This window comes from Leucoraja erinacea, chromosome 10 (genome assembly GCF_028641065.1).
Source record: "Leucoraja erinacea ecotype New England chromosome 10, Leri_hhj_1, whole genome shotgun sequence".
Classification (NCBI taxonomy): domain Eukaryota; kingdom Metazoa; phylum Chordata; class Chondrichthyes; order Rajiformes; family Rajidae; genus Leucoraja; species Leucoraja erinaceus.
The window spans coordinates 54,958,537-54,972,042 of record NC_073386.1 but is presented as its reverse complement, the minus strand read 5'-3'; the positions used below and the strand labels follow the sequence as shown (position 1 = coordinate 54,972,042).

Genomic DNA, 13,506 nt, shown 5'->3' with positions numbered 1-13,506 from the left:
GGGAGTCAAGAACCAGAGGTCACTGTTTAAGAATAAGGGGTCGGCCATTTAGGACTGAGATGAGGAAAAACATTTTCACCCAGAGTTGTGAATCTGTGGAATTCTCTGCCACAGAAGGCAGTGGAGGCCAATTCACTGGATGTTTTCAAGAGAGAGTTAGATTTAGCTCTTAGAGCTAAGGGAATCGAGGGAGATGGGGGGAAAAGCCGGAACAGTACTGATTTTGGATGATCAGTCATGAAGATATTGAATGGCGGTGCTGGCTCGAAGGGCCATATACCCTACTCCTACACCTATTTTCTATGTTTCTATGTATCCAAATGTACTAAATATCCAAACATGTAACGATTCTGCTGTTTAAAGAAGGATTTCGGCCCGAAACGTTGCCTATTTCATTCGCTCCATAGATACTTCCTCACCCGCTGAGTTTCTCCAGCATTTATGTCTCTCTTCCACACATATTTGATATGTCTCTAAATATTGGCTTCAATTCATAGAAACATAGAAATTAGGTGCAGGAGTAGGCCATTCGGCCCTTCGAGCCTGCACTGCCATTCAATATGATCATGGCTGATCATCCAACTCAGTATCCCGTACCTGCCTTCTCTCCATACCCCCTGATCCCCTTAGCCACAAGGGCCACATCTAACTCCCTCTTAAATATAGCCAATGAACTAGCCTCAACTACCCTCTGTGGTAGAGAGTTCCAGAGATTCACCACTCTCTGTGTGAAAAAAGTTCTTCTCATCTCGGTTTTAAAGGATTTCCCCCTTATCCTTAAGCTGTGACCCCTTGTCCTGGACTTCCCCAACATCGGGAACAATCTTCCTGCATCTAGCCTGTCCAACCCCTTAAGAATTTTGTAAGTTTCTATAAGATCCCCTCTCAATCTCCTAAATTCTAGAGAGTATAAACCAAGTCTATAAACCAAACTGGGATGAACAAATTTTGTAGTTCATCCATGCAGTCTTTAAATGTCTTCCATTGCATATCCATGTCTTCCATTGCATATCCACATATTCATGACTTATTCAGTGAATATAATAATATATGTATATATTCCTATTTCAGATCTTTACCTCATGCATTGGCCTGATGCAAATGTCCCAGGAAAAACTAATCGTGAACTTCGAGCTGAAACATGGCAAGCAATAGAAGAATTATACGATGAAGGTGAGTGGCAGCTATTACAAGGATTATATTGAAAAATGTCCTTTTTTTATGCTGCTATTTACATTTACATTGATCGGTATGTTTAAATTTACTCTTTAAAAAACAATGGAGGTATCTTCTCCTTGGTCAGATTCCAGGTTGTGGATGATCCAGAATGCACCCTTTCATAAGCTGCTGCAGAGGACCCATCACTATGATGTGTATGACTAAAACTATGATGTTATAGATTATTATAGGAGTGATTCACGACATGTGCTCCTCAGAACAGCATGACTTAATTTCCCAATTAACACTCTAAATGAGCAGGAATTATATTACTGGTATACGGGTGAATTGCAGCAGCGTTCCAGGTCACATTTCTGGGGAGCAGAAAATTTATGAAGAAATGATCGCACTTACAATACAATACAATTTATTTGTCATTTGAACCTCATTGAGGTTCAAACGAAATGTTGTTTCTGCAGTCATACACACAAGAAAGAACCAAGACACAACACGATTTACACAAACATCCATCACAGCGCATCTCCTCCTCGCTGTGATGGAAGGCAAAGACTTATCTCTCCCCTGCACTCCCGATGTCAGAGTCAAAGCCCCCGGCGGACGATGGTAATTGTCCCGCGGCCATTAACGCTGCGCCGGGTGATGCAAGGCCGCGCTCCGGGTCTTGTTGTTGGAGCCCCCGGCGTGCGCTAGCAAAGTCCCACAGCCATTCCAAGCCGCGCCGGGCGATGATGTAAGGCCCCGCTCCAGGTACTCTTCAACCCCGCAACTCGGGCGGGTGAAGTCGCCGTTGCGGAAGCCCCGAAAAGCGGTCTCCCAGCAGGGACCCGCGGGCTCCCGGTGTCACTGTCCACCAGACCTGCGGTAAGCCTTCGAATCTCCGGGGTCAGGTCGCAGCCGAGCGCCACCACAGCTCCACCCGCTCCGAACTTGGCCAGCTCCATGATGGTGAGTTGGTCCACAGGCTCCGCGACTGGAGCCCCAGGTCGTTCCTGCTGGGGGCCGCTCCACGGTGCTCGGCCCCAACGACAACGGAGACCCGACAGAGAAAAGGTCGGGTTCTCCGTGCAGGGGATAGATTTTAAAAGTTTCCTCCACCCCCCGCCCCCCACACACATACCCACACACATACACAAAAAAAAATAATTAAAACTACATTCAAACGAGACAAAAAATAATAAAAAAGACAGATGGACTGCAGAGGCCTCTGCAACATGAGTCGCGCCGCCCATTTTTGCATTCCACTCTGAAATAAAATGATTTTCGAGACATCAAACTGAAAAAAAAACAAGGCTACACTTTTGCAATTCCAGAAAACATAACTATGCTGGTATAGGCCATTGTGACATTTGTAAATCTATTCAGAGGATATGAACTAAGCCATCGTATTGGGATCTCTTCTGGAGCAGAAATGATCTCCACAAGATCTCTGCAAGAGGGATGGATTGCATCTGAACTGGCCAGGTAGCAGTATCCTTGCAGGGAGGTTTCACTAGAGCTACTCAGGAGGGTTTAAACTAGAGAGGCAGGGGTGGAAACCAGAGTAGTAGGTTAGAAATGAGAAGTGTTTGGAAGGTAGAGATCAGGACCAGTATGTCTCAAATGAAGGACAGATAGGAGAGGCATTAAATGCGTTTGGATAAGCATATGGATATGCAGGAAATGGAGGGATATGGGTTATGTGCAGGTAGACAAGGGATGGAGTTGGCATAATGTTCAGCACAGACATTGCAAGCTGAAGGGCCTGTTCTTGTGCTGGACTGTTCTATCTTCTATAACCTGCGATGAAAACTGGAACAAATTAAAATCAGTAAAAGGTGAATTTGGCTGGGTAATGATGGTTCCATTTTGAGGAAATGTAATGTAATCAGTTATTTAAATGTTTTGGATGTTAATTTACTTTCCTAAATTAATATTATGATTGTAATTTTCCTTCCGCCTTTCTGCTTTCCATTTTGTGAGGTCATTCACCATTATAATTTCACATGCGTGCCTTACCAGTAGTACCTTAACTTAATTCACCGATATTCACGTTTTAAACGGGTGAATATTTAACGAACAATGGAGGCAGGCATGTGTGTGTTTTGGACATGTCTATGCCAGATGGCTTGTTTCCATTGCCGTATCAGCACTTTCTTCTACCTTGCACTTAAAGCCATTGTTGTTTCCACCAGACCTGACTCTTCCTCCTCATTGCTACCCGACTCAACTCCCTCTGCTCCTTGCCAACTTGTCACACAAAGCTCTGCTGACCATGTTCAAAGTAACATCACCCTGTGCTATATGACACATGCTGGTTTCTAATTAAGCAGTACCTCATTTTAAAGTCTTCATCCTTTCCTTTCAAATCCCTCTGTGGCCTCAAACCTCTCTATCCATTTTAGTTTTTTAAAAACATTTGAGATGGTCCAGTGGCACTGCTAATAGAGCTGCTGCCTCAGAGCTACATTGACGTTGGTCGAATCCCCATCTTCGGTGATGTATAAGGGGCGTTTGCACATTTTCCCCTTTTCCATAGTTTCTACCCACGTGCCAGAGATGTATGGGTTGATAAATTAATTAGTCAATTAAATTGTCACTAGTGTGCAGGTGACTGGTAAAATCTGGAGGAGTTAATGCAAATGTGGAAAGAATATAATGGGATTAGTGAAGGATTATAATAAGTGGGTGCTTTACAATGATCATGGATTTGAGAGGCTGAAGGACCTATTCCCATACAGTAATATTGTACAACTAATTTTTCATTTAGCACTATCTGTGCTATTCTGATTTTAGTTCTTTTGCAATTATGACCTCTTGTTCATCTCTGAAATTAAACGCTCCCCTGATTTTCTTCCCTAAACTGTTCTAATTATATTTCCTCTCATAGAATGCATTTCAAAACCTTCCCATTCGACTTTGTTAATTTCCCTTAATATGTCATCACAGGGCTCAGCAATATTATTTTGTTTGATAAATACCTTGTGAAGCATTTTTCAATGGTTTTGCAATAAATAATGAAATAAGGGGAAGTTCACAGTAATATAGAAAATAGGAGCAGGAGTGAAAGATTTGGCCCTTCATGATCGACTAGCCACAATTATGTTGAATAGCTTGGCTGAACCGTTTAACATTAGCATCGCTGATTATCCACTTTAGTATCCTGTTCTTGCCTTTTTTCCATATCCCTTATATAACGCCTAACATATATTATATAAACATATGTACCACATTCCTGAATATGTTTATTGACTTGAGTTTTATCACCTTTAAAGTTGAAAATTCTATACATTCATCACTCTTTGACTAAAGACATTTTTCCTTACCTCGATTCTAAATAACTCTTCCACGACTCTCATTTTGGACTTTCCATCCACCAGGAAAATTCTCCCTGTATCTAGCCTATCCTGTCCTGTTAAAATGTTATGGGGTTCAATGAGGTCCCCTCTGTACTCCAGGGAATACAGACATACCTGGCCTAATCTCTTCTCATACTTCAGTTGTGTCATCTTAGATATCAGTCCAAATCTTGCTGACATGTAAGAGTTGCTTTCCAAGTATTCTGTAATTACTTCTTTTATAACAGCTTCTAGCAACTTCCCCATTAATAATGTTACAATTATTAAATGGTAATTTCCTGTTGTTTTTACTTTCCCAGGGTTGCCAACTCTCACGCTATGAGCATGAGAATCACGCTTTTGGCCAAATTCTCACATTCTCACGCTGATCACAAAATTCCCATGCTGTCGTGTGAAATTCTGTGATCAACGAGAATTTCAAAATTCATATCAACTGCATGGGCCGTGGGTGTTGGAGAGCCGGGGCTGAGGGAGGGATGGAAGCAGAACCAGCGGCGGGGACAGATGCGGACGGGGAGCCGGGGCTGGCAAGTGTTTGCCGGGCTGGCGAGTGTTTGCCGGGCAGGCAAGTCGCTTGCTGCAGCTCCGGCCATGGAGCAGTGCAAGAGTCCTGGGCCGTCAGAGGCGTCGGAAGCATTGCGCCGCCGCCGTTAGTCTCTGTGCCGAATTCACCCTGGTGACCGGCATGGATCAGGCAGCGTCTCTGGAGAGAAGGAATGGGTGACGTTTCTGGTCTTGACCCTTCTAAGAGTCTCGACCCGAAACCTTTAGAAGGGTCTTGACCCGAAACATCACCCATTCCAATTCTCTTCAGAGATGCTGCCTGTCCCGCTGAGTTGCTCCAGCATTTTGTGTCTCTCTTCGGTTTAAACCAGCAGTTCCTTCTCACACAATGAGACCCAACAAGACGACTTTGCAGCTAGTACCAGGTAGTAGTCGGGTGCGGGAGGGACGGAGAGAGAGGGGATGTTAACAAACTCGATATTAATACTCAATCGGGGAAATTACTTGATATCAATTTGTGTTTATTGTTGTTATTATTGTATGATTGTATGTATGACTGCAGGCACGAAATTTCGTTCAGACCGTAAGGTCTGAATGACAATAAAGGTATTCAATTCAATTCAATCTGTCTTTAAATTGATATTTTGTTCATCTTTAAATGTAAGTCTTGGATTCATGTATCGCGGGAACAAATAAGCAAAGGCAAGATGGTAAATATAAATACAAATTAACTTCAGAAAATGAAACTTGTAGAGATGAACTTTGCCCTTCACATTACAAAGAATAACCTCAGGGATTATGCAGTAAATGCCATTTAAATACTCTGTAACCTTGAGATAATATTGTTCATGTTAAAATCAGATAGGTAAGTCTTGATTTGTTCAATATTATAATTAGTTCAAAGATACAGCGTGGAAACAGGCCCTTCGGCCCCTCGAGTCAGTGCCGACCATTGATCACCCATTCACACTGGTTCTATGTTATCCCACTTTCTCATCCACTCCCGACACACTAGGGGGAAATTTACAGAGGACCAATTAACCTACAAACCCGCACGTCTTTGGGATGTGGGAGGAAACCGGAGCACCCAGATGAAACCCACGCGGTTACAGGGAGAATGTACAAACTCCACACAGACAGCAGCTGAGACCAGGATCGAGCCCGGGTCTCCTGGGCTGTGGGGCATTAATTGTAATGCTAATACTTGGGCCTCCGCTGATATCCCCGGATGATTACCCAATATTGTATTATTGATTATATATGTTGCACCCGTTCTCCTTTATCTGTACATTGTGAGCGGCTTGCTTGCATTTCCCCGATTAGTACGCAACAAAAGCTTTTCCCTGTACCTCGCTACAGGTGGCAATAGTAAACTAAATCAATCTATTTACATGTACTGTGTGTTGTTGCTTTAACCGGCCTGTTAAGGTGCAGCAACTGAGAATGTCATTGTTCTGATGTTGCTGCACGCGACAACTAAACACTCTTGTCTTCATTCTACACTTGAAATTACCACAATAACATTTAAACAGCATTTGGACAGGTACACGTGTAGGAAGGAACTACAGATGCTGGTTTAAACCGATAGACACACAGTGCTGGAGTAACTCAGCGGGTCAGGCAGCATCTCTGGAGGGAAGGAATGTGTGACGTTTCGGGTCGAGACCCTTCTTCAGACTGAAGGTCTGGTTAATTGGCTTGGTATAAGTGTAAATTGTCCTTAGTGTGTGTAGGGTAGTGTTAATGTGCGGGGACTCGGTGGGACGAAGGGCCTGTTTCAGCTCTGTATCTCTAAACTGAACCTTGGCCGGTTAGCAGGGCTGTGTAGGGCCGAGTGCCGGGACACAGTGACATCTGGCTCTGATCTCCACAAAGCCAATCACGTATCGAACAGCGCCACAGATCAATGGGCCTCTGGTGCTTGGAGTCCATCCACAGAAACAGATAGGAAATTGGCTGTTAATCCGGCTTTTTATGTCTATCAGTGACTTGGAGAGTGGGCTGGACAACAAATGACGCAGCTGGTCGCGGCTCCCCTGATCTACGCTATTCCTACGCACTTATGGACCTGTCCCACTGAGGCGACTCTTTAGGCGACTGTCACAGACTAGTTTTACTAGCATTCACCTACGACACCTCGCGACAAACTACGACAACCTCCGACAGCAAACATTGTTGGCCCCATTAATGTCCCTGGGACTAAATCTTTACTGATATTGAATTATTTCTCTCTCTACAACCTTCGATCTCAAAGGAGCCTGGAGGTTATATCTGTCTTCCTTTATGAAGACAAAATCAAAGTATATATTTAATTATTCAGCTATTTCTTTGTCCCCAAATATAATTCCACCAATTCTGACTGTACAGATCCTACCGGGATAGATGGTGATCAAGAGCAGGAATTTTGTCTATTTTTCCTTTTCTTCATAGTTTTCCTCTGTTCTTCCATGGCAAAAACCATTTGTAGCAGCCCATCCCCGCTAAATTAATATATTAATAAATTGCTATTTATTCCAAGTGAACAAACAGTTATCTACAGTTGTACTGAATTGAGATTAAATGTGCAATCTGCAAATATTTGCTTAAATGCACCAAAGTGCAACCTTGCAAAACTGAGAGCTTATCAAAAAGTGTATTTTATGCTTATTAGCCCAATTTGGCCACTGATCGGCTAGCCACTTCCTTCTTTCCGGTCTATCTTTATGGTGTATTGCATGAGGAAGGCTGGAAATTTCAGCATAGAACACCACAGGATATCCTTTTCCCCTGTGGCTATTAAACTGTACAACTCCTCGCCCTTCTGTCTTAGGGTAGACTCTCCGCTTCCTCCTGCCCCCCCACCCCCTCCCCAATCTTTGCACATCTCAAATCCTGGACTTTCCACTCATCATTTTAATTTCATGTTTTAAGTATCTTGTTATGTTTTATGACTGTTGGCTGACCAATTTCCCTCCTGGGATAAATAAAGTTATATTGTATTGTATTGTATTGTAAGGGCTGCCAGCCACCCTAGACATTGGCTTTTCCCCTTTCTGCCTTGTCAGAGAAGATACTGAAGCTTAATAACCTGGACATCCAGACTTAAGAACAGCTTCTCCCACATTATTATCAGACTCCTGAACCATCACCTCTTTCACACCCCCTCCCCAGAGGTGCTGCCACGTACACTTATTTTTAACTGTATCTCATTGGGTTATTCCGTTATTGTACATTAATATTCTTTTACATTACTTGGTTTGCACTACAATCTTGCACCATTCTGCTGTTTTGCACTTACCATTATATTTATCGTATTTATCATTGCCATATATTAGCAATGTTACAAAATGTTGAGATTTTAAAAATCAAGTCTGCAATTTATCCCATCAGATAAAGCATAACAATAAATTTAATTTGACACCTAATTCACTTTAATATCTCAAGTATTTAAAAAGTTATGGCCATTTTCATACTCTGAAATTAGCATCTTGTTCCCTATTGATTTTCTATGGACATAACAAAAAAGCTGTGATCGTGGACAGTCAAAAGCCCACAACTTTCTTAAAAATTAAGAGAACTGAATGAAATTTTCAGTTATCATAGATTGAAGCATTCTGAAACAAATATAAAATAATCTTACTTGGATGACGTGAAATTAAAGCATATAATTAGTTAGTTACCTAATTGTAGCTAATTCTAAACTTCAATTACTAGATCTAAACATCTATCCATTTCTTAATAAATGATTAACATTTTTAAATAGCCTAAGTGTCCAAATAATATTCACAAATAATTCACAATAAAACATGATTTTAAAATCTCATTTACATTAATTTATAGGCCAAATGGAAGGAATTTAGTGTTCAATTGCTGTAAATTAAAGTCCATTTAAATCAGCTTTCTAGTGGGATCCTGTGAACGCGCTGGTTTAGAACGTTCACATTGCGGTAGATTTGTGCCCTCAAATGCCCAGAAAAATACTGCGGGATATAATGGGGCCCAAATTAGCTACTCGCAACATTAAACTTTGTATAAAGGGATCTTAAGAAGCCCTTTTTAATGTAAAAATAAACAGCCTACCTCCTGTTGTCCCCTGTATGAGATCCGGCCGGTTGCCGGCGGTCGCGGGTTTAGAGGTTAATTTTTAAACTACTATAACAATTAGATAAAGCCCTTAAAAGTAATAATAGCTAAAGCGACGGAATCTTCCAGCGATTTTTCGTTAATAATTAACTAGGCTGAACATCCTCGATTTGAACAGCCTAGGGAAAATCGCGTTTTAAACCCGCCCCCCTCTAAACGGCGCCAAAATCGCGCACACCCGCAGCGACAGATTTTCAGCGACGCTTCAGGTACGCTTTGCAACATACCTACATATATTGTATATTGTATATATGCAAACTGTTTATTCTGTGAGCTACTTGTGAACAAGGAATTTTAATACAACCTGATGTTTTGAACAATGAACTAATCAGGATCTGATGGATAATCTATCCAGTATCCACATGAATGTGAATAATGAATCACAAATTCCCCAAAATTGGGTTATATTATTAACATTGCAAGGCAGTGAGATGTGCATTCCTGTGTGAATTGTAAGGATTGCCATTTAAAACCAAACATTCTTTAAATTTAAACATTTAAATTCTCACTTGGATTATATATTTTCAATATATAAATTACTTTCCAAGGTAAATGTAAGGCAGGCAAATTGGAAAACTGTTTTTGGAAATGTATGATTCAAGAGAGTTTCTGCACTTTGTTCTCTGCAAAGAGATGAATAGAGGATATTATCATTATCGTTACATCATTATCTAAAAGCACACTGTATTCCACTGTCAATAAATTTAATAGGTTGGAGCAATTTTTATTTTGCCACAGTTTGTGTGATTTGCACAGCTGTGGTTTGGATTTCATACATTTTGTGCTATAATTACTTTGATATGAAGCAATTGAAGATGAAGGCATAAGTTCAGAACATAATATACAGTGGCTTGCAAAAGTTTTCATACCCCTTGAACTTTTCCACATTTTGTCACGTTACAACCACAAACGTAAATGTATTTTATTGGGATTTTATGTGATAGACCAACACAAAATGGCGCATAGTTGTGAAGTGGAAGGAAAATGATACATGGTTTTCAAATTTTTTTACAAATAAAAAACTGAAAAGTGTGGCGTGCAAAAGTATTTAGCCCCCCTGAGTCAATACTTTGTAGAACCACCTTTCGCTGCAATTACAGCTGCAAGTCTTTTGGGGTATGTCTCTACCAGCTTTGCCCAACTAGAGACTGAAATTTTTGCCCATTCTTCTTTGCAAAATAGCTCAAGCTCAGTCAGATTGGATCCAAGGTACAACATTTCACGTTCTCACACACTAGTCAATTTACTGCCTTGTTGCCCACAGGTTTAATGCATGTCTTTTTGCATACTATCTCTGCCCTCCTCACAGTTCACTGTCCCACTCAGCATCAGCAAACACAAATACATTACAATCTGCCTTTTCAACCAAGACACTTATATAAATGGTCAATTGCTGATGACCCAACATTGATCCCTACAGCACCAAGCTAGTTTCAGTTTCAGAGATAAAGTGTGGAAACAGGCCCTTCGGCCCACGGAGACAGCACCCATAGTTGGGAACGAACCCGGGTCTCTGGCCCTACAAGTGCTGTAAGGTAGCAACTCTACTGCTGCGCCTTCGTGGCACATGGCACGCTGAATGCTAAATTTGGAAAAGCTCAGTTAATTCTTATTGGGGACACAAGAGGCTCTTCCCATTTCTATACTGACCTTTCTTTCCTGGGTTTTCTCCATTACCCGAATGAGGCCACACGCAAAGTGGAAGAACAGCACCTCACATTCTGCTTGTTAGCTTACAACCGAACAAAATGAGCATTGAATTCGCCAATTTTAAATAACTAACCTAAGCCCAGTCTGCCTCCACTTGCTGAGTTTCTCCAGCATTTTTGTCTACAATTTATTTTCCAGCATCTGCAGTCCGCACTTCTTTCCTCCCCCCTTCATTTTCCTCCCCTCCTTTCTTACTTGTATCCCACCTAGACTCCGATCCATTTCTTCCCTTTCCCCCCCCTTCCACCTACATTCCTTTCCTGACTTCACAATTTGCAGCTCTTCTATTTTTATCACAGACCCTTTGCCTTTTCATCATGGCCTAAAAAAAAACCCCTCACCCATATCCACCCATCACTTCCCAGGCTTTGTCCTGCCGCTTCTGTCTTCCAGCTTTGTTCCCCCCCCCCCCTCCGGCCCCACCATAATCAGTCTGTAGTAGTATCCCTACCCGAAATGTCACCTATCCATGTTCTCCACAGATGCTGCCTGACCCGCTGAGTTTATCCAGCACTTTGTGTCTTTTTATGATACGGAGTGGGTTTGATTTTTCAAAAGTGATCTTATAGGAAGTATTCTGTATGCATCAAAATAATGGCAAGTCTTTATTTCATTTAAACAGATTGGAGAATTATTTGGAAAGCACAGAGAGCTAACAAGGGAACAGGAATGGGGCACAGGAAACAAATGTGCAATGATTACTGACATTGAATTGCAGAACATTATGCAATACCGAGCCCATTCCTCAAAACCAAGGCTACTGTTATGCAGCTTAGGAAGCAGCGACAATATGTATTCACCGAAAGCAAACTTCATTTTTACTTTGAGAGGAAAAAACAAGATGCTTCAAATTGCCCTTCAGCTAAAGGTTAGTTGTCAGCAGCTGTACTAGAACAATGGTGAGCAGAAGCGCAGTCAAAGAAGGCAGGAAGGAACTGCAGATGCTGGTTTACACATGAAAATAGACACAAAATACAAGTAACTTAGCGGGACAGGCAATATCTCTGGATAAAAGGAATACATGACGTTTCGGGTTGAGGCTGAAGAAGGGACTCGTCTGAAGAAATGTCTCGACCCGAAACGTCACCCATTCCTTCTATCCAGAGATGCTGCCTGGCCCGCTGAGTTACTCCAGCATTTTGCATCTATCTGCAGTCAAAGAGAGATTTTTTTCTAAAGGACATCTCGAAATTGGAAAATGTTCGGTATTTTGGAGAATTACGGAATGACAGAGGAGGAAACACACATCAGGTATGAGTGAAGATTAGGGATGCCATGTTGGCCAAGCAAAGGATGAAAGAAAAAGAGTGAGTGTGGGGGAAACCTAAAGTTAGATCTCAACATTGCAGCAATATTAAATCTCTGGTAATCCACTATTTGATTCTTCAGGAATTCCAATGGTTCGGCATCTGATACACATAGAAACATAGAAATTAGGTGCAGGAGTAGGCCATTCGGCCCTTCGAGCCTGCACCGCCATTCATATGATCATGGCTGATCATCCAACTCAGTATTCCGTACCTGCCTTCTCTCCATACCCTCTGACCCCCTTGGCCACAAGGGCCACATCTAACTCCCTCTTAAATATAGCCAATGAACTGGCCTCAACTACCCTCTGTGGCAGAGAGTTCCAGAGATTCACCACTCTCTGTGTGAAAAACGTTCTCCTCATCTCGGTTTTAAAGGATTTCCCCCTTATCCTTAAGCTGTGACCCCTTGTCCTGGACTTCCCCAACATCGGGAACAATCTTCCTGCATCTAGCCTGTCCAACCCCTTAAGATTTTTGTAAGTTTCTATAAGATCCCCTCTCAATCTTCTAAATTCTAGAGAGTATAAACCAAGTCTATCCAGTCTTTCTTCTATAAGACAGTCCTGACATCCCAGGAATCAGTCTGGTGAACCTTCTCTGCACTCCCTCTATGGCAATAATTTCCCTTCCTCAGATTTGGAGACCAAAACTGTACGCAATACTCCAGGTGTGGTCTCACCAAGACCCTGTACAACTGCAGTAGAACCTCCCTGCTCCTATACTCAATCCTCTTGCTATGAAAGCCAACATACCATTCGCTTTCTTTACTGCCTGCTGCACCTGCATGCCTACCTTCAATGACTGGTGTACCATGACACCCAGGTCTCGCTGCATCTCCCCCTTTCACAATCGGCCACCATTTAGATAATAGTCTGCTTTCCCGTTTTTGCCACCAAAATGGATAACCCCACATTTATCCACATTATACTGCATCTGCCAAACATTTGCCCACTCACCCAGCCTATCCAAGTCACCTTGCAGTCTCCTAGCATCCTCCTCACACCTAACACCTAACATGGTACTCTTTCCTGCACTTTCTTTAAACTCATTTGGGATTCTGCTTCCATACGCTTTAAACTTACTGGGGCCCCATTCTCGCATTCACTTTAAATGCACCAGAACCCAGTTCCCACTCTCCATTTAATCTCACCGGGAAACCGTTCCTGCACTTCCTTTAAAACCCAGCTAGTTCACTAGAAAATATGTTTACCTCCTGTATAAACTCTTTAAACGAGTGTTGGTATATTAATGGGACTAATATCCAATAGTCCTGAAAATCTGCCGGCCTATCACCACCGAAATCCCAAGGATGCAAGTATTATCGGAGTTTTACTGTATTTCCTTAT

The 13,506-nt window shown here is 42.1% G+C and overlaps 1 protein-coding gene across 2 annotated transcripts in view; it reads left to right on the top strand.

The window, feature by feature from the left end:
* zgc:110366 (uncharacterized protein LOC550476 homolog) overlaps positions 1–13,506 on the top strand; it is a 108,805-nt gene that overhangs the window by 33,036 nt on the left and 62,263 nt on the right. For both annotated transcript variants that reach the window (XM_055642355.1, XM_055642356.1), the window contains exon 3: positions 1,072–1,173. In XM_055642355.1, the coding sequence (XP_055498330.1) occupies positions 1,072–1,173 (102 nt within the window). The remainder of the gene's footprint in view (positions 1–1,071; positions 1,174–13,506) is intronic.